General features: G+C 45.8%; 2 protein-coding genes across 5 annotated transcripts in view; both read left to right on the top strand.

Moving 5' to 3' along the window:
• Positions 1 to 9,535, top strand: part of RMND1 (required for meiotic nuclear division 1 homolog) — a 34,243-nt gene extending 24,708 nt beyond the window's left edge. For all 4 annotated transcript variants that reach the window (XM_030213908.1, XM_030213910.1, XM_030213907.1 and 1 more), the window contains 2 exons: positions 350 to 466; positions 9,245 to 9,535. In XM_030213908.1, coding sequence (XP_030069768.1) covers positions 350 to 466; positions 9,245 to 9,277 — 150 coding nt within the window. In that variant the 3' untranslated portion in view covers positions 9,278 to 9,535. The remainder of the gene's footprint in view (positions 1 to 349; positions 467 to 9,244) is intronic.
• A 3,265-nt stretch (positions 9,536 to 12,800) lies between these two features.
• Positions 12,801 to 23,400, top strand: part of C9H12orf4 (chromosome 9 C12orf4 homolog) — a 45,834-nt gene continuing 35,234 nt past the window's right edge. The window contains exons 1-4 of the mRNA XM_030214541.1: positions 12,801 to 12,850; positions 16,495 to 16,755; positions 19,030 to 19,175; positions 22,298 to 22,479. Of these exons, the coding sequence (XP_030070401.1) occupies positions 16,575 to 16,755; positions 19,030 to 19,175; positions 22,298 to 22,479 (509 nt within the window). The 5' untranslated portion in view covers positions 12,801 to 12,850; positions 16,495 to 16,574. The remainder of the gene's footprint in view (positions 12,851 to 16,494; positions 16,756 to 19,029; positions 19,176 to 22,297; positions 22,480 to 23,400) is intronic.

Raw genomic sequence — 23,400 nt, 5'->3', positions numbered from 1 at the left:
TAAGACGATATTCTCTGGGACCCCTGTAGATAGCTATGTATGTGTCTACAGAGTTGAGAGCTATATCATTTGTGGGATTCTGATGCCAGTCTGTGCTGCAGCAATCCAGCTTAGTGATACCGATAATGTCACAAGAAGCTTTTATGTACATTAAATACCAGGATGTCCTCAGGAATGGAAGACAAGTTTGAGGGAGAATAGTTGTTCATTTTTCTTAGTACTGTTGCTTTAAGAATCGTTCCCCTTTACCTGAGTTTGGTACTTTCAGATGGTGCTGGTGCAGCCTCTCAGCTATACTCTTTTGAAAAATCTCATCTGAATCTGCTCTTGCAACTTTTTTCTGTGGCAGGTGATGAATGAAAAACTGCAGCACTGCATGGAGCTGACAGACCTGATGCGCAACCACCTGACAGAGAAGCGTGCATTGCGCCTGGAATGGATGATTGTCATACTTATCACCATTGAGGTACAGTGTCTCTCCCTCGGACAAGTCTCTCTTATCTGTGTCCTCTTCCTCCATTGTAAACGCCTGACTTTGCTCTTCCTTAGTCAGTGCATCATCCTCCCTCTCTAGCCTTACCCAAAACCCAGCCTATAAAGCTTTCTACAGCTGCTGTTACATCTTAACCCCTGGTTATCCTTCTAGTTGTAAGCATTTTCTCTAATAAATTCAGTCATGGAGAAGAGACTGTACAGTGCTGTCTACATCTAAGAGGACTCTAGAAAGAATTAGTAATGGCAGTAAGCACAGTTATCCATCTGATTGCACAGCGCAGCAAAACAAAATTTTATGTAATGTTTTGTTTCAGAAAGGGCTCATGTTGTAGCAAATACAATAACGAGTGGAGTGGTGTGGAGGAATAACCTAACGGTTAGCGCAGTGGTATGAGAACCAAAAGACGTGGGTTTGATTCCCACTGTGGCTCCTTGTGATTCTGGGCAAGTCACTTAATGCTCCATTGCCCCAGATACAAATCTTAGACTGTGAGCCCACTAGGGCCAGAGAAAGCAACTTATGTAAGATGAAAGCCACTTTGGCGGTATATTAAGAATTTTATATCTATAAACCAGTTGGGGAACGAGGGAGAGAGTATTTGGTTTGGTTTCAGTGGAAGAACTGTTAGCAGAGAGTTTGGGGGGGAGATATTAAGCCATTTCCTTCTAGAAGTCCTTGGCCCTCTGTTGGTGGATACATTTGGGGGAGAGACATTGAGCAGTTTCTTCTAGAGCAGATTCCTCATATTCAGATTGAATGTCGTATCATGGCTGGACTGCACTGGAAGGGAGAGGTGAGCTTGTGCTCCAGCCTGTCACAGTGGGGCAGTGGTTCTCAAACCTGTCCTGGAGGAACCGCAGCCAGTCAGATTTTCAGGATATCTTCTAATATTCATGAGTTAAATTTGCATTCAGTGGAAGCAGGGGTGAAGTGACAGTGCTTTATAGCTGTTTTCCAAGTCGGTTCTGGAGTACCTCCTTGCCAGTCAGGTTTTCAGGATATGCATGAAAGAGATTTACATACAATTGATTTGCATATACTGCTTCTATCTCATGCATATTCATTGTGGATATCCTGAAAACCTGACTGACAAAGGGGTACTCCAGAACCGAGTTGGGGAAATGCTGCTTTATTTTACAACTTTAGTGGGTGGTGCTGTAATGCAGGGGACCACTGCCAGATGCCTGTGTCATGAGGGGGCCCCACCCCCTGGATTGCCCAGGGTGCTGGTGGACCTGGTTGACATTGCTGAAGTAGTGTCCCCAGTCCTATTAAGAGGATGGAGCGCCTCATATGAGGAAAAGGCATAAGAGGTTAGGGCTTTTCAGCTGGGGGGGGGGGGGGGGGGGATATGATAGACATCTACAAAATCCTGAGTGGTGTAGAACGGGTAAACGTGAGTAGATTGTTTATTTTTTTCAAAAATTGCTAAGAGTAGGGGACACTCAACAACGTTACATCGTAATACTTTTAAAATGATTAGGAGGAAATATTTGCTCACTCTGTGACTAGGAAGTTCTGAAACCTATTCCCGGAGGATGTGGTATATGGGTTTAAAAAAGGTTTGGTCAAGTTCTTGGAGGAAAAGTCCATAGTCTGCTATTGAGATAGAAATGAGGAAAGCCACTGTAGGAATCTTCCTTTTCCATATCATCAAGCTGATCAATCCATAGACTGGTGGGTTGTGTCCATCTACCAGCAGGTGGAGATAGAGAGCAAACTTTTGCCTCCCTATATGTGGTCATGTGCTGCCGGAAACTCCTCAGTATGTTCTCTATCTCAGCAGGTGGTGGTCACACACAGCAGCAGCTCTGGCTAGGCCTCCAAGCCTAATTTTTAGGTTTTGTTGAGTGCCTGGGGTTGAGGGCTCTTTTGAGCAAGTGCAAACCTGGTGGTGCCAGGTCCCTCCTTTTCTCCCCCCTCCCGCTGGCTCCGTAAAAAAAAAAAAAAAATTTTGAACGTCCTTAAAGGCGTTTATTTCGACGTTTATTTAAGCGTCTATTGCAGCTACTCACTGGGACACCAGGTCGTTACAACTCGGAGCGGACAGCAGGTAATTTTTACCTTTTTATAGCGGGCAGGGGGTTCCCCGATTCTTCTCCTCGTGGCATATGGCGTCGGAGGGCGAGGGCGCAAAGGGTCGCTCCCCGGGTCGCTTGAGCGCTTCTAGAGGGGATGCGGGGGTCTTCAAGCCTGATTCGCCCTTGTTGGGGGACAGTTTCGTGACCGATGAATGTCCCGGTCCTTCCTCCGGCGTGGCGGTTTTTCCCGCCATAAACGCCCATCCCCCGCTCCTCGCCTCCGCCATCTTGGCCGGCCACGCGGCTCGGACGGCTTCTTCTTGGGCCGCCCTTGAGGTTGGAGACATTAATGCCATGAACGCCCTTAATTTGGGCAACGGCACAGAAGCGGCTAAAGTTAAGAGCCGTTCTTCCCGCGCGGCTCCTTCGCGGAGTTTCGCGCCGGACGCCATTTTGGATGCGCATGTCTCTCCCCCGCTATTGCGAGCGCCGGTTGAGGGTGCGTCTAGGGCTGTTGCCCAGACTGCGGAAGTACACAGTCTGGGGGGTTTCTCCCCCGAGTTTGTTTTGCTGCTGCATCAGGCCTTCCTCATGCACAACGCTGCCCCTGCTCCCTCGTCTGGTAAAGAGGTTGAGGTTCCCAGAGGTAAACGCCCTCGGGTTGATTCCCAGGCCTTGGAGGAATTTGTCTCCTCCGATGTAGATGAGGGCAGCGTGTCTGAGGTCTCCCAACGGTCCTTTGCGGATTCCTTGGAGGAGACGGATCCCCGCTCGGATGGAGCGGATGACCCCTCTGCAGCGCGGCTTTTTAGCCCAGAGGATTTGCCCAACCTGTTGTTACAGGCCATGGACACTTTGAAGATTTCCTCTCCGGAGGACGTCTCTCCCTCAGCCCCTGTTGGCTCTGCCATTATGCTGGGGACGAAGCGCCCGCCTAGAACCTTCCACGTGCATGATGCCATGCACACCTTAATTTCGGCTCAATGGGATGTCCCAGAAGCGAGCCTTAAAGTGGCTAGGGCTATGTCCCGCCTCTATCCTTTGGCTGTGAGTGAACGTGAGGCCTTTCTGTGGCCTACCGTGGATTCTTTAATCACTGCGGTGACTAAGAAAACGGCGTTGCCGGTGGAAGGTGGCACAGCCCTAAAGGACGCCCAAGACAGAAGATTGGAGGCGGCCTTAAGGTCGTCCTTTGAGGCGGCTGCTTTAAATTTGCAGGCCTCAGTTTGCGGCTCCTATGTGGCCAGGGCGTGCCTGACTATGGTGCAGCGGGCTTCCCCCTCGGATCATTCCTTGAGGGCTGATTGGCTGGCCCTGGAATCGGGCTTAGCCTATTTGGCAGACTTGCTGTATGATGTCTTGAGGGCCTCAGCGAAAGGCATGGCTCAGACAATCTCTGCGCGGCGGTGGCTTTGGCTGAAACATTGGTCTGCTGACCACGCCTCTAAATCCCGCCTGGCTAGGTTGCCTTTTAAAGGCAAGCTGCTCTTTGGGGTCGAGCTGGACAAAATCGTGTCCGATCTCGGCACGTCTAAGGGCAAGAAGTTACCAGAGGTCAGGGCTCGGGCTAGTACTCGTCCCGGTACCTTCAGAGGACGGTTGCAGGAAGCCCGTCGGTACCGCCCGGGCAAGTCGGGCTCTGCCTCCTCTTCCTTCAAGAGGAATTTCTCCCCCAAGCAGCATTCCTTTCGCAGAGACCGCCGTCCCGGAGGTGCTCCCTCCGGTCCTCCCCCAGGGTCTCGTACCCAATGACGGGGTCTTGGTCCACGCCCCAGTGCAGATTGGAGGACGGCTGTCCTCGTTTCTGGGCGAGTGGACCACAATAACTTCAGACGCGTGGGTGCTGGAAGTCATCAGAGACGGCTACAAACTAGAATTCTGCCGTCCCTTAAAAGATGGGTTTGTACTCTCTCCCTGCAAGTCTCCGGTCAAAGCTGTGGCAGTGCAGCAGACCTTGGACAATCTGATCCGCCTGGGCGCGGTCGTTCCGGTGCCAGAAAGTCAGCTTGGCATGGGACGTTACTCCATTTACTTTGTGGTACCAAAGAAAGGAGGTTCTGTCCGGCCTATCCTCGACCTCAAAGGGGTCAATCGGGCCTTGAAAGTGCGGCACTTTCGCATGGAGACTCTCCGCTCTGTTATAGCGGCAGTGAAGGCAGGAGAGTTCCTGGCATCCTTGGACATCAAGGAAGCGTACCTGCATATTCCCATCTGGCCTCCTCATCAACGCTTTCTGCGTTTTGCAGTCCTGGGACGACACTTCCAGTTCAGAGCCCTCCCGTTCGGGTTGGCTACTGCTCCGCGGACCTTTTCCAAAGTAATGGTGGTCATCGCGGCCTTCCTACGAAAGGAAGGGGTACAAGTCCATCCTTATCTGGACGACTGGTTGATCCGAGCCCCCTCTTATGCAGAGTGCGGCAAAGCTGTGGACCGGGTAGTTGCTCTTTTGAGCTCCCTGGGATGGATCATCAACTGGGAGAAGAGCCAGCTGCGCCCGACTCAGTCCCTGGAGTACCTGGGAGTTCGATTCGACACCCAAGTGGGCAGAGTGTTCCTGCCAGACAATCGGATTGTCAAACTTCAGGCTCAGGTGGACCAGTTCCTAGTAGCCTCTCCCCTTCGGGCTTGGGACTATGTGCAGCTGTTGGGCTCTATGACGGCCACGATGGAAGTTGTGCCCTGGGCCAGGGCTCATATGAGACCGCTTCAACACTCTTTGCTGCAGCGCTGGACTCCGATGTCAGAGGATTATGCTGTGCGCCTTCCCTTGGACCCAGCAGTGCGCAAGGCGCTGAGCTGGTGGATGCAGACAGACAAGTTGTCTGCGGGAATGCCTCTGGTGACCCCAGAGTGGATTGTCGTCACGACGGACGCCTCGTTGTCGGGCTGGGGAGCCCACTGCTTGGGAAGGACAGCGCAGGGGCTCTGGTCTCCTGCAGAGGCAAAGTGGTCTATCAACCTCCTGGAACTCAGAGCCATTCGGTTGGCGCTTTTGGAGTTCATCCCGGTACTGGTGTTGAAGCCTGTACGGGTCCTGTCGGACAGTGCCACGGCTGTGGCCTATGTCAACCGCCAGGGAGGTACCAAGAGCGCCCCTCTAGCCAAGGAGGCTATGAATCTTTGCCAGTGGGCGGAAGTGAACCTGGAGCAGCTTTCAGCGGCCCACATTGCCGGAGTCATGAATGTCAAGGCGGACTTTCTCAGTCGCCATACCTTGGAGCCCGGAGAGTGGCAGCTATCTGCTCAGGCGTTCTTGGACATCACGAAGCGCTGGGGCCAGCCGAGCCTAGATCTGATGGCGTCATCGGCCAATTGCCAAGTGCCGCGCTTTTTCAGCAGAGGACGGGACCCTCGATCCCTGGGAGTAGATGCTCTTCTCCAACAGTGGCCGACACAAGAGCTTCTCTATGTGTTCCCGCCCTGGCCCATGTTGGGCAGGGTGCTAGACCGGGTGGCAAAGCATCCCGGCAGGGTAATCCTGGTGGGTCCGGATTGGCCCAGGCGTCCCTGGTATGCGGACTTGATCAGGCTCTCAGTCGACGATCCTCTGCGGCTGTCAGTGGAGCAGGGCCTGTTACATCAGGGTCCCGTGGTGATGGAGGATCCCTCCCCCTTTGGTCTTACGGCCTGGCTATTGAGCGGCAGCGTCTGAGGAAGAAGGGCTTCTCAGACAAGGTCATCACCACTATGCTGAGAGCGAGGAAGCGCTCTACTTCTACTGCTTACGCCAGGGTTTGGCGTATCTTTGCAGCGTGGTGTGAAGCAGGCTCACTTTCTCCCTTCACTGCTCCAATTTCTTCAGTGTTGGCGTTCCTGCAAGAAGGTCTGGAGAAAGGCCTGTCGCTCAGTTCCCTTAAAGTCCAGGTAGCGGCTCTGGCTTGCTTCAGGGGCCCCCTGAAGGGTGCTTCCCTGGCTTCACAGCCAGATGTGGTGCGCTTTCTCAAGGGAGTTAATCACCTGCGCCCTCCTCTGCACTCAGTGGTGCCTGCGTGGAATCTCAACCTGGTGCTAAGAGCATTGCAGAAGCCGCCTTTTGAACCCTTGTCGAGGGCATCTCTGAAAGACCTGACGTTGAAAGCAGTCTTTTTGGTGGCTATCACTTCAGCCAGAAGAGTTTCCGAGCTCCAGGCGCTCTCATGTCGAGAGCCTTTTCTGCAGTTCACTGAGGCAGGAGTGACTATTCGCACAGTGCCTTCCTTCCTGCCCAAGATTGTTTCTCGCTTCCATGTGAATCAGCAGCTCTGTCTCCCTTCCTTTCGTAGGGAGGACTACCCAGAGGAGTACTCTGCTCTTAAATATCTGGATGTGAGACGAGTCATCATCAGATACTTGGAAGTGACCAATGATTTCCGGAAATCGGATCATCTGCTTGTCCTGTTTGCAGGTCCTCGTAAGGGTCTGCAGGCTGCTAAGCCTACAGTGGCAAGATGGGTCAAGGAAGCCATTGCAGCGGCTTATGTGGCCGCGGGGAAGGTGCCGCCTATCCAGCTGAAGGCTCACTCCACGAGAGCTCAGGCGGCCTCGATGGCAGAGGCCGGATCCGTCTCCTTGGAAGAGATATGCAAGGCGGCAACTTGGGCTTCGGCTCATACATTCTCCAAGCATTACCGTTTGACTGTGGCTGCACGGGCGGAGGCCCGGTTTGGAGCTTCAGTGTTGAGGTCAGGGATTTCAATGTCCCGCCCTGGGTGAGTACTGCTTCGGTACATCCCACCAGTCTATGGATTGATCAGCTTGATGATATGGAAGGTAAAATTATGTATAATCATACCTGATAATTTTCTTTCCATTAATCATAGCTGATCAATCCATAGCCCCTCCCAGATATCTGTACTGTTTTTATTCTGGTTGCATTTCAGGTTTAAGTTTAGTCTTCAGTTACTTCAGAAAGACTTCGTGTTCAAGTTTTTTCACTTGGATTCTTCAAGAGTTAAGACGAGTTTGTGTTACAGTGAGCTGCTGCATTCCTCTCCCCTCCGTTTTACGGGGCTGGATTGAGACTTAAAATTCTGCCGGCACTCCCTCCCGCTTCGTGCGGCTGTAGGGCAGCTTTGTACCCCTCCCGCTTCGGCGGTGTTAGGGTCAGTCAGCTCCTCCCGCGGTTGCGGTTGCAGGATAAGCCAGATCCCCCCGCATCGGCGGGTGTGGTGTCCCTCCCCCGCTCCGCGGGGATGAGCTGGACGGATTCCCCTCCCCCACTTGTGTGGGGATGAGCTGGGTTAATTCCCCTCCCCCGTTTCGGCGGTGGTGAGCTGGGCAGAGTGTCCCTTCGTGGGTGTAATTCTCTAAGTGCTGAGTCCTGCGGATGGAGCTTTGATATCGACATACTGAGGAGTTTCCGGCAGCACATGACCACATATAGGGAGGCAAAAGTTTGCTCTCTATCTCCACCTGCTGGTAGATGGACACAACCCACCAGTCTATGGATTGATCAGCTATGATTAATGGAAAGAAAATTATCAGGTATGATTATACATAATTTTACCTTCTGTCATATTAGCTGGATTTCCTTTCCAATTACTTGTTTTTAGCTTGTACACCGCTCAGCTCTGCCAGTCAGTTTGAGCAGTAAAGAACATTTTTAATAAACTAAAACTACTGTTTAGGATTCTGCCAGGTACTTGTGACCTGGATTGGCCACCGTTGGAAGCAGGATGCTGGGCTAGATGGATCGTTAGTCTGCCCCAGTATGGTTCTTCTAATGTTCTCAACAGAAGACTTTTCAAAATATTGATTTATCCATGGAACTGGGATGTTTGAAAACTGTCCTCCTTCTGTGAGGGTACAAGTACATACACACCTGCTTGGAGCAGAATCTTTCTGGGGGCAGAGATTGGAGCACCAGACACAGTTTGTATTTTCAAAAGCACATGTATTATTTTAGTTGGAAAAAAGAACTTGCAGAAGAAGTTGGTGCATTTGTCTGCAGGTTTTTTTTTTTCCTTCGACAGTTTTCAGAGTGTGCTTGGACGTTTACTTAAAGCTGGTGCAGAGTCCCCAAGTGGAAAGTAGCCTCAGACCTTGTAGCTATGGAGGGAATATGAAAACTGCCCCTAGCCTGAACTGACCAAAACTTGATGCATCTACAAGAAATCATCCCGAACATTCCTCAATCTTCACTTCCCCAACTGTAAAGGACTAAAATACAAATTAACGCATGCGTCAACCTTTTCCTACCTGAGCACACAATTCTGGAACGCGCTGCCACGCAACCTAAAAACACTCTATGAACTAACTAACTTCCGCAAACTACTGAAGACCCATCTCTTTAACAAGGCATACCACAAAAACCAACAAATATGAACCCCAATACAACTATCCAGAAATGCCTTACAATACTAGCTTGTTAAACTACTAGTTTGTTTCATCATTATTATGTTCGCGTGTTAAACTACTATGTTTTTTCATTATCATGTTGCCCAAGGTCCTTCTATAATACTAATTGTAAATCTTCTTACATGCTTCCACTATTCACGATGATTGTAAGCCACATTGAGCCTGCAAAGAGGTGGGAGATTGTGGGATACAAATGCAATAAATAAATAAATACAGTACTAACAAGGAGTTTAACCATAAGAACGGCCTTACTGGGTCAGATCTAGCCCAGAATCCAGTTTCCAACGGTGGCCAATCCAGGTCACAAATACTTGGCAGGATCCCAAAAAAAGTAGATTCCATGCTGCTTACCCCCAGGTGACCAGTCTGTCACTTCTCTTGTGCTCCACAGGTGATGTTTGAACTGGCCAGAGTTCTTTTCTGATCAACAACCGAAAACTACGTGTTCATGGAGGAGTCAAAACAGTGATATTCTGATAACTGAAAACAACTAAAAATTGCAATTACGGCAAAAAAAATCCAAACTGTGAAAATCGCTTTACCCTTCAGAGAATGCTATCACAATATATGTAAAAATAGTAATTATGAGCAAATGTGAAGATGACAAGTATAATGTATGTACACGTGTGTCAGTGGTATCATTTCATTCAGTCTAGGTGTTAATAAACCTTTTACTCAAATCCTTACTGTTTTCAGCATATGTTATGATTCAGCTGATCTACACAGTGAGAGGCCTTTAATCACATTGTTGAAGCACTTGGCATCATCTAACCGTACCCCAAGTTATTCAGCAGTTCTTTAATGGCACACCAGCAGCTTCATATTTTGCAGAAAAATGTGAGGTGGGGAAGCATTTTGACCAAATGTAGACATGTTAGAATCACTTTTGTTATATTTTTGAGGATGGGGGTGGAGAGGTGCTGCTGCACATGGTTTTTCATTTTGGGCTGGCCTGATTCTACTGTAAAGTTAAAATACATACTGCTTAGTCTTTATTTAAAATATTTCTAACCTGTTTATTAATAGGCAGGTTACAATAAAACTGTTGTCGTACCTCAAAAAAAATAGTGCTTAATAGCCCTTACAATAAATTGGAAAATGCTCACCTATAGTTTGACACAATGGCTTATTTTCCCTTCCTCCACTGAAAGACTCAGCCACGTCTGTGTGGGAGACTTGGTAGAAAAGGCAGTGTGACATATGGCTTGGCAGAGTCTCTGTGCAGGGGGAGGTGAAGTACCTTTGCAGTTTCTACTTCCCTTATTCTCCTTCCCCTTCAAGTCAACTCTGTCACCAGCAAACTCTTCCTGATCTTCACCCTGCATCTCTTTCAGCTCGCTTCATCCACTCTTCAAGTAACAAGGCCTACCCTCCTTGCCACTCCACTATTCCTACTACTTCTGATTGCCAGCTTCTACAAGCAGGGATGACAGGGGTAGCTACAGAGGGCTTCATGCTCCTAGGGGCCATGTCCCGGCAGATTCCCCCCCCCCCCCCCCCCAAATCTGTACCCTACCTTAAAACAGTGCTTCTCTGTACAGTGCTCAGGACAGCAAAAGCTATTCACTTAAGCCATCAGCTGTCAGTCCTAGAACCTGCTATACGATACATCCCGTCTCTTCCTGATGTAACTTTCTGCTTCCACAAGATGATGTGATATGAGCCAGAGTCAAATGCTTCATTATTGTTTTATGCTTTTTTTATTTTGTATGTTTTTGTGATCTGCCTTGTTTTGTAATGAAATATAAATAACAAACCAGCATGTGCATCATGGGGAAGACATGGGATTGGGTGATATGATACCACAGCTGATATCTTTTTTAGTGGATGGGGGGGGGGGGGGGGGGGGGGGGGGCCCAATTTCTGCCCTAAGCCTCAGCGTGGTTAACACTGGACCTGTAGGGTAAGAAACATATAAATTCTTCAAAAATATAAATGCATAGGATATGGGCTTCTTTCAGTAGAAAGGAGGCTATGGAACAAGGGATGGTAGGATGAGGGTGAAGGGGGACAGACTCCAGCATAACATAAGGAAATATTATTACATAAAAGCATTATTGATTTATTGGTCAACCCGAAGTGGCAACAGGGGCAGTATCCAAATTCTAGAAAGCATAGGACAAGTACCAAGGATATCCGGAGAGAGGATTGTGGAGACTGGGTACACTGGATGGGCTATCTGGTCTCCTTTCTGCCATCATATTCTTTACAGGTTTCCTAAATTGTGTAACAAAAAAAAAAGAAATCCTAACGTTTCCATTACATAGCTTCCCACTATTCCAGAACCTGTGAGATGGTTGTGTCCATCAACCAGCAGGAAGAGATAGAGAATTGAAAACTGAGCTGAGACATATCTCTCTTGACATCCACTCCAGCTCCTTAGTATTTTCTGACTCCAGCAGGTGGATGGGCACACTTTTCAGCCTCTGGTTCTGAGTGATCTGCTTCTGGTCCAGTTGGTCAACTGGTCCCCAGTTGAGCTTCACAGAGGGCTTGAGGCTGCAGAGTCAAATCTGGAGATATTGAGAGGCCTGTCTCTGTGGTGCCCCATGAATTTACTTTTTCCCTCCCTTCACCTCTCCTTGGTTTGTTGGAGAGTGTGGGACATACCAGTCCTGAGCCTTTCTCAGCTGTGGTAAGAGTTGTGGAGAGTGAGCTTCGGAGGAGCAGCTGGAAGCGGTTAAGTCTGACTAAAGTTTGACTCTGAACGGCTTGGAGAGTTGCAAGTTCTACTTGGTACAGGGAAGAAATCTTGACCGCTTGGGACATGTTATGCTGCACTGGTGACAGACAGCAGGGCTGAATGATGACTCCCGCAGAGACAGCTGAGCAATGTTCCCACTGTGAGACCTGCTGGCCAGCATTGAGTGTAGGCAAGCTGAAAATCCTGTGGGATGCAGAGGAAAATGGTCAGCAGCAGCACATAGGATTCGGCACAGCATCCGAATATACTGGGGTCTTTGGGCTCTCCGGCAGGGCCTGTGTGCAGTTTTATGCAGATGCCATTTTGTCAGGGGCAACTGGCAATAACCAGCAGCTTCTGGTTGATCATGCACAGAGCACTGCTACCATTTTACAGCCTCAGGTTGTGACAAGAGCATTCAGCTGCATTGGGATCTTCGTTTTCTTCAGAGTTTATATTTCTCTTACATGAGGCCTATTTACTGAAGCAGGGACAGAGTTGCTGCCGGTGGTGGGAGGCGGGGCTGGTGCTGGGCAGACTTCTACGGTCTGTGCCTTGAAAATGGCAGATACAAATCAAGGTCAGGTATACACAAAAAATAGCACATATGACTTTATCTTGTTGGGCAGACTGGATGGACCGTGCAGGTCTTTCTCTGCCGTCATCTACTATGTTACTATGTAACTCAGTTTCTCCCACGCTACTCCTGCTCCTAAGAGAGCTGGTTTGTTGAACATATACTGGGGTGTCCTTAAAACCAGCCCCTCCAATGACACACTGATTAGGGTTTATAACAAATGACCACTCTACCTATGAAAAGTTTTTCCATTATTTTACTTCCTCTCTGTACATCCGTATGCTGGACAAGGTAGCATGTTTGAAAATATAACTAAGAATAAATAAATGCTACCACCCATAAAGAGTAACGTGGACGCAACAGCTCATAGGCTCAGTTGCTTTGTTTTGAGTGTACGCAGAGCGACGGCTGCGCGGGGAAGGGGAAACGGAGAACAACCTAAGAAGCTTCCAATGTTTGACGTCATACCGCTCCTGTTCTCTCATCATGCGGTCAAAGCCGATCCGCGGTGCGGGGAGAGGCAAAGCGAGAGAAGCAGACGCGTAACAACACGTACGTAACTCCTTCCTCCGTCTTCGTTTAATTCTCTCTCAAGCCCAAACTCCCCGTCTCCACCTTGTTTTCCCGGGTTGACAGATAGCCCCGCCCTTCCTCTGACGTATTTCCTGTTTCCGACGGCGACGGTGGCCGAGTGAGCGGAGCAGCTGCTGGAGGAGGAAGTCGGCGTTGTCTTGAAGGTAAAGATGGGAGAAAGAGTGTCAGTTTAAGGGGGGTTGTGGCGAGGAGGGAGATATTTTCCTGGATGTGCGTCTGTAGCTCGTACCTGCCTTCAAATTCTGCTCTTTGCTCGCTCTGCAGGATCTTTGCACTTTGCATATATTGGTTACCTTGGAAACTGTCTTCAGGGGTGGGGTAATCACCAGGGTTGCCATATAAAAAAAAGTAGAGGAGTGTGGTAGCCGTGTTAGTCCACTCTTAAGGTTATCAATAGAAATCAAACAAAAATATCAATGATATGCTTTGATGTCCCCATGCATACCTCCGACCCACCCTCATCCTCCCACCCTGTCAGACTGTCATAGTAGTGCTTGAATGTTTTCACTTATATACAGTGTCAGCTAGCACATTTGCTTATTTCTGATCTGAGGAAGAAGGGCAACCTTTGAAAGCTAATCAAGAAATGTATTAAGTTATGTCCAATAAAAAAGGTATCATCTTATTTTCTTTTCCATGTTTTATTTGGTTTGATTTCTATAGATTCTACATGGAATGTTGCTATTCCACTAGCAACATTCCATGTAGAATCTCCAATAGTAGCAACATTCCATGTAGAAGTCGGCCCTTGCAGATCACCAATGTGGCCGCGCAGGCTTCTGCTTCTGTGAGTCTGACGTCCTGCACGTACGTGCAGGACGTCAGACTCACAGAAACAGAAGCCTGCGCAGCCTTCTACATGGAATGTTGCTAGTGGAATAGCAACATTCCATGTAGAATGTCCAATAGTAGCAACATTCCATACAGAATCTCCAATGGTATCTATTTTACTGTAATGCTTGAATGTTTTCACTTATATACACTGTCAGCTAGCACATTTGCTTATTTCCGATCTGACGAAGAAGGGCAACCTTCGAAAGCTAATCAAGAAATGTATTAAGTTATGTCCAATAAAAAAGGTACCATCTTATTTTCTTTTCCATGTTTTATTTGGTTTGATTTCTATAGATTCTACATGGAATGTTGCTATTCCACTAGCAACATTCCATGTAGAATCTCCAATAGTAGCAACATTCCATGTAGAAGTCGGCCCTTGCAGATCACCAATGTGGCCGCGCAGGCTTCTGCTTCTGTGAGTCTGACGTCCTGCACGTACGTGCAGGACGTCAGACTCACAGAAACAGAAGCCTGCGCAGCCTTCTACATGGAATGTTGCTAGTGGAATAGCAACATTCCATGTAGAATGTCCAATAGTAGCAACATTCCATACAGAATCTCCAATGGTATCTATTTTACTGTAATGCTTGAATGTTTTCACTTATATACACTGTCAGCTAGCACATTTGCTTATTTCCGATCTGACGAAGAAGGGCAACCTTCGAAAGCTAATCAAGAAATGTATTAAGTTATGTCCAATAAAAAAGGTATCATCTTATTTTCTTTTCCATGTTTTATTTTGTTTGATTTCTATTGATAACCATATAAAAAAAAAGATTCCCACACAAAACCCGCCCAAAAACCGCACACACCCCTGCCTCTTCCATCATCACCCCCGCCCCTTCTGTCATCACCCCCCACCCCTGCTGTCATCAACCCCACCCCTTCCATCATCACCCCCACCGTCATCACCCCTGCCGTTATCAGCCCCGCCCCCACCGTCATCACCCTGCCCAATACGTCACCAAGCCCCGCCCAATACGTCACAAACCCCGCCTCTGTCGCCATTAGCCCCCCCCCCCCCGCCAGCCGAAAAACCGCCCAAAACCCGCACAGAAAAAAGAAAACGAGCCCAAAAAACCGCAACCCGCTGCGGGCAAAAGTTTCCCATGGCAGGTTGCGGAAAACCGCCCAATTGGGCGGGAAAACCGCCCATCTGGCAACCCTGGTAATCACTGAGGGACCCATCCCACAATAGCCAAGCCCCCTTACAACCAGTCACAGATTGTATGATTTCCGGAAGTTTAGGTGGTCGTACGTCGTTTTCAAGGCTTTTGGTAATGCGTTCCACATATAGTAAAATAACTCAACAGTAGCCCATGTTGATAATTTCCCCTTTCAGTGCTTATGGGAATTTCAGTGCTATCGACCATATCCATTAATTTTTTAGTTTAATTATAATTACCATGGCGCAAGAAAAGGATAGGTAGTGTGGCCTGGCACTACACTTCCGCGAGATCCCTTCTGGAGTACTGTGGGATTCCTGCTAACCCCGTACCCATGCAGCTCTCTAGTCTGAACCAGGCTCCCTAAAAAGAGTGTGTGGTTTCCAGAGTTCTTTTAACCTGAATTCACCTATAAGTGCTTAAGACTTGTGTTTGCACAGATTTATTATTGTTGTTGTTAATCATTATTGTTTAATGGTAAGCAACCATCTTCCTTCTTCCAGCTTCAGGGACTTTGGGAAATTTCCACAACTGTTTCTGTGGAAAAGGAAGCGGGAAATGTGGGCCGTCTAACAGACCTACCTACTAAAGAAATTCCATAGGGAAAAAGTAGTTGGTTTCTGGACTATTGGGCTACCTCTTTATTTAAAGCAGAGGGAAGAGCTGGAGCAGAATATTCTTTGTGGTCTAGAGTCTATACTGTTATAAATAGCCTGCAGATAACCTGAGATCTTATACAAAAAGAACTTATGAAACCAGATTTGGTGAAACAAGTCTTAATTCATTTATTATTTCAAAATATACCCTTGCAAAGATGGGTGCCTCTAGAAGCAACAAGCACACCCTTCCTTAATGTTTACAGGTTATACACCCTTTCTTTTTTGTTACATTAAGTATCTGCCCCTAAGTTTCTCATTGGATATTGATCACATTTACCAAACTCCAATACATCATTGATAATTATCATATGACAGTCCTCTGAAAATTTTCCATCACCCAAGCAGCTGAGCCTCTATCCATTGTTAGTTCTGCTTGGTTTGCATTTTTGTATTTTCAAATCTTTATGTGAGAGCTTTGCATAGTTTAGCCCATGTTTCATCTCCCCCTTTCTCCTTAGTTTTACAGCTTCATGGTTTCATGCTTAGATACATTGTTATTTCAGCTCTTTGGGCTTCTTACCCCCCCTTTTATCTCTCTCTCCCTGTCTCAGCACTTTTATCACTTTTCACACATTGCAAGTTCCTTTTTAGAAAGCTATAATATAGTGATTTCTGTTACAAAGCGCCTACAGAAGTATAGTTATACTTCCATCCCTAAAGAGTTCCTTTCTACCAGGGCATAAGTTATTTTTGCAATTATGTTAAATGAAAAAGCAGTATATTTACACCTTTCTCACAATACAAAAGAGGAGGCGTACTACATTCTAAGCTGTTCCCAGAAATTAAGCTCTGTGTAGAAGTCTGACTAGGACCATGATGTGAACATTTTTGATGTCTCCACAGCATTTTGTACAATCGCGATACATGAGCACCTGTGACCTTCACATGTAGTCAAGATGTGCGTGTGCATTGGTTATTTGGAAGCAGGTTTCAGGAAAACGTCCCTTCCTGAGAAAGTCATTAAAAGTATATGTGCCATTGTACAATTGTTCTTATAATTACTTGTCATTACGTATGACATTTTGATTTAATCAGTGTTATAATTTGTTACAAAAATTCAATAAAATTTATTACAAGAAAAAGTTAAGTTGTATATTTGGGTATTTTTTTTTCTCCTTTTTGCAGCCCCTGAGGATGAGCATGTGTTAAGTGATAAATTGGGGAAAGGTAACGTTTTTGATTCTGCAGAACACATACGGTCAATAATGAAACCTAAGAAAGAGAAAATCTGCTCCAAGGAAAGAGAATTTGTATATAAATTCCATGCTGGATCCCAGTGCTTTGAACTCGCTGTGCCTCTCCTCTTCCCTGTACAAGAAAAAAACCCTGATCACCTACATGGCCGGCTGATGTTGCTGCACAATTTACCTTGCTTCATTGAGGATGGTAAGTACAGCTTCCATCTTCCTGGTCAGTGCAGAGGAACGTTAAGTCTTACTTACTGAAGGAGATGTGTTAGTAACCCTGCTGCAGAAGGGCCTGTACTGTTTAACTCTAGTTCTATGTATCCTAGAAAGGAGAATCTACCTCGAAGTTAAAGTTGCTGGTGTGGTTTGCAAAGGTTGCCACGTTCTCAGCTTCCGTTGGTCCCTTGTTGGAGTGTAACTGTTTTCAATTTCACTGCAGTGACCATTTATGTTAGGATTCACAGAGCCCACCCGCAGGTTCAACTTCTGTCAATCCTACCTCCCTGATTACTTTCTGACACTTCTATCAGCCCAGTACTCCCAGTCATGCCTTGCCTGCCATCAGTCGGGGCCACTAGGCCTCTTGCTTGGTCTTTGGAGTCCTTCGACTGTAGTCCAAGAGCTCATAGCCCAGATCCGTGATACAGGAGCTCCCCTATATACATAAAGCTCTAAGTACTTCTATAGAAGAAATAATAATTAGTGAATTTTAAAATATAGAATGAAAAATGATGATAATAAGGATGAACCTTTTGGTTAAAGATTGCAGTTTGGATAAAGGACCGTTGAGGATATAAGGTGAAAACAGTTTTCTCTTGTGTTATTCAAGGAAGTTCACCACTGATGGTCCATACGTACTAGGAAGGGTAAAATTTGGCCAAATCAGGCATAGGTTTTTATCTCTCCGGTGGTGCTGCTTATTTAATACATTTCTTCTTTGGACTGCTTTGGTTTGTTTCAGTCTACTTGCCTTTCTGCTATCCAAAATGTATCCATTAATTGACACTAAATAAAAAACAAAAATACCTTTTGGTTTGCATTTGGTGTTGAAGTGCTTTTGAATATTGACCTGATACTTCCGATGTGGTCAGTTTGTAGAAATAGCAGGTGGAAAGTACTCAGGTACTGTTTTAATAGGAAAACGGCATGGCCAGCTTTGGGAAGCACAGGTACCTGGAAACCTCATAGCGAACTCTGCAAGATCTTTCAAGAATAAAAGCCTATGGTCCACTCCCTGTAAGGAGCTGTAGTTTTGCTGATGATATGTTTCTATTCATTCCAATTGAGGAGGGCCCGAGCGATAATTCATCATTGGTGGCATCCCTGTATTTCTAAAATTAATAAGTTGTATTTTTTAAGCTTCATCAGCTACATCAAATTCGTCACTTCTTTCATACTCATCATTTTGCTACTGTAATATTTTATATCTATCCATTACTGCTAAACTTCGCTCAAAACTACTGATCGTGTAAAACACTGCAGCCGAATTGATACTGGTTCTGAAAAGATTGGCTAGCTCTTCAGCTCTTGTTTCTCTTCATTGGCTTCCATTTTGTGTTTTATTTAAATTGTCTTGTATAATATTTAAACGTTTGATTGTTTTGTTCCTACTTATATTCTTGATGTTTGTTTTTCCATTTCTTTCTGTTGACAGTTCCATTTTACTTGTTTCTGCCTTCTTTTTTAGGAGTCAGAAGTGTTGTCTTGAGGCTTCTTTTATCAAGCTCCTTGTTTTTGGTCATCTCTTCCAGTAGAATTACATTTTTGGGGGGTTCTTATTATTCTTTTCATAAAAACTTGAAAACTTTTTTTATTTAAGAAATTTATGAGTTAACTTTAAATTTTTTGTTACACTCTTTGAACCAGTTTTGTGGGAGTTAGCGGGATGCAAGAGCCGTATTACATTACATTACAAATGGTGTCTGTTTTAAAAATCTGTTTTGTTTTGTTTTTGTGTTGTTTTTTTCTTTCATGTTTTTAAATGCAGTTCTGTTTTGGTGGGGGTATAATTCCAGAAGTCACATTGTTGATAGCACCATTAATATGTTACAATATTTGTTAATCATATGAAGAAAAGACCCAGAAAGTCAACATCTCCGTTTTTTTGCTTGGTCCCTTAACTGCTTACTAGTGATTTAGTTAGACGGATGGAAGGATATGAAATATCTAGACCTGTAATGCGTTGGGGGGGGGGGGGGGGCAAAGAGTGCAACCGGTGCTGTTTTAAATCTGGCATGCTTCATTTAACTTTTTCACGTGTTTCTACCATTTCATTTGTGCGCCGTGCTCTGTACACGAGGGAAATTTAATGAAGTACACCCTGCCTTGCTCATCAGCTTTCTTACCTTCACGTTACTAGAACACTTTGAAAAGAAACGCAGCCAAAGCAGGGATTACTGTTTTCTGTGTGTGTCAGATAAAATCTTTGGGTTGTGCACATTACTATCTGTGGTACTTCTTTTCCTTACAATAGACTTAAAAAGAGCTTTGAAGCAGTTTATAGAGGAGGAGACCATCAAAGATTATGATTTGGAAGCAGAGTCTGCACTGGAAGTAGTGAAATGCACAGAGGGAAGTTCAGAGAAACTGGCTCAGGCCTGGACTAAGGCTTACATAAAGGTAAGAGGAAACTGCTCGTACTCTGCCTCAAGGCCCAGGTCACTGATGCTCATCCACCCTGGGTGGGATTTTTCACCTGTTGAACACAAAACGCTGCCCTTTTCCATGGGTTTTGGTGCTCCCTGATCTCAGATGAAACGTAGAAACAAATATAGAAAAAATGTAGGCAGATAAAGACCACATGGCCTATCCAGTCTGCCCGTCCATGCTATTTGCTGTCCCTTTCACTCCCTTAGAGATCTTTCGTACTTGTCCCAATCTCTCTGAGTTTGTTTTCGTCTCTACCACTTCCAACGGGAGGCTGTTCCATGAATTCATCACCCTTTCCGTGAAGAAGTGTTTCCTCGGGTTACTTCTGAGTCTGTCCCCTTTCGCTTTCATCCTATGCCCCCCCTCAGTCCAGAGCTTCCTTTCAATTGAGAGACTTGCCTACTACGCATTTATGGCGCATAGGTATTTAAATGTCTCTATCAAATCTCCCCTCTTCCGCCTTTCTTTCAAAGTATACATAATTGAGATCTTTAAATCTGTCCCCATACGCTTTATGATGTAGACCACTGACCATTTTAGTAGCCGCCATCAGACTCCATCCTGTTTATATCTTTTTGAACATTTGGTCTCCAGAATAGTACACAGTATACTAAATGAGGTCTCACCAGAGTCTTACACAGGGGCATCATCAACTCCTTTTTCCTACTGGCCATTCCTCTCCCTATGCACCCAGGCATCCTTTTAGCTTTCATTGTCACCTTTTCTACCTGTTTGGCCACCTTAAGACCATCACATTCGATCACACCCAAGGCCCGCTCTTCTTTCTTGCACAAACGTTCTTCACTCCCTAAACTGTACCTCAGGTTTTTGCAGCCCAAATCATTTATCTTGTCCTCCCAAGCTTCTGTGTTCAGGTGTTTACTGCGCGACTTGTATTGGGCTTTTCACGGTCGTAACATATGACTGTCAATCTTAAGCATCTGAAATGGTTGCCAATGCGTAGTAGAATTTTGTTAATAATGTTCCATCAGGCACTTTATCAGGATTTCATGTACTGTTTGCATCATGCTGTACAGTGGTATTTGCCGTCTCGGCCTTTAAGATCTCAAGACAAATGTGAACTTGTTGTTCCTGCACTTCAGTATATTTGTTGGAGATGACACGGTCTGGTACTTTTTCTGTGTGTGGACCTACTGAAAGAAAAGGCTGCCATTGTGGCTCAAGTATGAAACTTCTTTGTCCAGCTTCAAGAAAGATTTGAAAGAAATGTTCTGTCAGGCTCATAACTCTGTTTGAGAGGTAAAATGTTGGATGGGTTCTGGACTCCTTATTGACATTGTGTACAGTCACTATTTTTTTTGTTTGTATTTTATATGTATATTTGTCTTTAATTATGTGTGTTTCTTTTGTACCCTGCCCTGGATGAGTGAGCAAACTCGAAATAAATAAATGGTGGATTAGAAATAATACATTTCAATTTTAAATGCATGATCCTATATATTTTTAGAATTGAATCTAAGCTGCCAAATTCCAGACCATTCCTCTAGTTTTGCTGAGTCCTTCCTCATGGTATCTACGCCATCAGGGGTGTCTACCCTATTTCAGATTTAGAAATCATTTGCAAAGAGGCAAACCTCACCAGATAGCCCTTCAGCAATACCGCTTACAAAAATGTTAAAAAGAACAGGCCTATGAACCAAACTTTGTGGCACACCACTAGTAACACCCTTTTCTTCAGAATGAGCTCCGTTTACTACTAACATCTGTCGCCTTCTACTCAACCAGTTCCTAACCCAGTCAGTCACTTTAGGAACTATACCGAAAGCAATCAGTTTTTTTTAATTAGTTGTCTATTTGGCACCATGTCGAAGGCTTTGCTAAACTCTAAATACACTACATCTAGCGCTTTCCCTCGATCCAACACTCTGGTCACCCAGTCAAAGAAATTAATCAGATTTGTCTGACAAGACCTGTCCCTAGCGAAACCATGTTGCCTTGGGTCTCCATTGGGTAGTCCATTGGATTCCAAAATCTTTACTATTCTCTGTTTTAAAAGCGTTTCCATTAATTTACTTACTGACTTGTAGTTCAAAATCTGTTCCTTATTTCTGCTTTTGTGGTGAGGGACCAAATCTGCTCTTCTCCAGGTCTCCGGGACCTCTCCTGACTCTGGAGAAGCATTGGAAAGGTCAGCCAGTGGAATCACTAGAATGTTCTTCAGTACCCTCGGATGTATGCCATCCGGCCTCGTCACGTTGTCCACCTTTAGCTAACTCCTCACGAACACAGTCTACTGAAAATCGTTCAGGGACTACCACCCCTCCATTCCCACTTGTGTTTGTCTTCTGCGGTCCTAATCCCGGCCCTTCACCTGTGAACATGGATCAGAAATAAACAATTCCATCTTTTCTTTATCAGCTTCTACATATTCCTCCCCTTCACCTTTGAGTCTCACAATGCCACTTTTACACTTCCTCCTATCACTAACGTATCTAAAAAATGTCTTGTCCTTCCATTTTACCATCTTGGCAATTTATTTTTTTTTCTTCCATTTACATCTTTGCTTTCCTGATTACTTTGCCGGCTTCTCTTAGCTTTGCTGCTACAGAGTGACCTTGCTGCCCTGTAGTTAGACAGCAGCTCTGCTTCTAAGCTAGATGGTACCTGAGGTTATTCAGAATTCTGTGACAGCTTACGCTTTTTCAATGCAGCCTAGAAGGTGGTAGAAGAGGAGACCGTCCCGAGGTGGGGGGGGTTGTGAAATTCAGGCGAAGAAAAAGTACGTGCATAGACATGCAGTTCGTGTGCACTTTTCCACCAACTTATTCCCTAGAGAGAAGCAGAAGCCATTGAGCATGTGCACTGGAAACCCACAGCAGGTTTCAAAGTGAGGTACACCTGCACTAGAGCTTGGATCATAATTGAGAGTGCAGGATTTCATGAGAGGAGGGTTAATGGCAGAGCTAGGATTAGAACTCCTGAGTCATGGGAGCACTGCTTACATTTGCTAGACAATGTGACTTCCCTCAGGTCATATGACATTTATAATGGTGCCCTCAGTTCATATAAGAATGGTAGGGGGAGCATTGTTGTCACAAGGAGGAAGTCTGGCATATTTCTTTGCTTCTCAGACTACCCTGGAGTATGCGAGACCAGAGGAATCGAGCTGGGATGAAGACTTCGCCGATGTGTACCATGACCTTATCCATTCCCCAGCTTCTGAGACCCTTCTGAACCTGGAGCACAATTACTTCGTTAGCATCTCCGAGTTAATCAGTGAAAGAGATGTGGAACTTAAAAAACTGCGAGAGAGGTACTCAGTTCTCACCTCAGGTTATATTTCATTTCTCAATATGCTTAGAGGCTTATTTTCAAAGCACTTAGCCTCCCAAAGTGCTTTGAAAATATGCCTCTCTGTCTACTCTCATAACAGTATGAAAAAGGGCGTTCCACAGCAAGAAACTGTGATGGGGTCTTAATGGAGAGACTCGGTAGTAATATTGGAACTATCAAAAGCATATTGGAAATGTGGAATGGGCTCACATTGGTAATGGAGGAGGTAAATTCAGTGAAAGAATTGAACAAAGCCTGCAGTAGGCACAGAGGACCTTTAGCTGTGAGGGGATAAAGACTTCAGTAAGCACAGAGGATCCTTAGCTGTGGTGGAGTGAGGAGATAAGCACAGCACAGAGGATCTTTAGGTGTGGGGGGAAGTGAGGGAGAAAGCTTGGGATAAGCACAGAGGATCCTTAGCTGTGAGGGGAGTGATAAGTAAAGCCTGGAATTAGCACAGAGGATTTTTAGCTGGGGGGACTTGATGGGTAACTCAGAGGATCCTTCCATTATGTAGCTTTCCACTATTCCACTGTGTCCGTCAACCAGCAGGTGGAGATAAAGAACTGAAAACTGAGCCAAAACATATCTCTCTTGGCATCCAGTCCAGCTTTTCAGTATTTTCTATCTCAAGCAGATGGATGGACACACTTTTTTTTAGCCTCTGGTTCTGAGTGCAGTAGTTCTGGAGAATCCATTTGGAGGGGGAAAATAGAGGTTAATGGGGCAATTCCCCTAATTCTCCTGTACCCCACTGCCCAAAATTAGCATTTTCAAAAAGCTTAGGCATCCAGGAGAAGCTCAAGCAGCATAATCCCAAATAATCAGACATTATTGCTTTACTTGAGTTAGAAACTTTATGAAGATAATTTTATAAATTCATGTGTGTATATATGTGGCC

This window comes from Microcaecilia unicolor, chromosome 9, assembly GCF_901765095.1.
Source record: "Microcaecilia unicolor chromosome 9, aMicUni1.1, whole genome shotgun sequence".
Lineage (NCBI taxonomy): Eukaryota > Metazoa > Chordata > Amphibia > Gymnophiona > Siphonopidae > Microcaecilia > Microcaecilia unicolor.
This window is presented reverse-complemented; position numbering and strand designations above follow the sequence as displayed.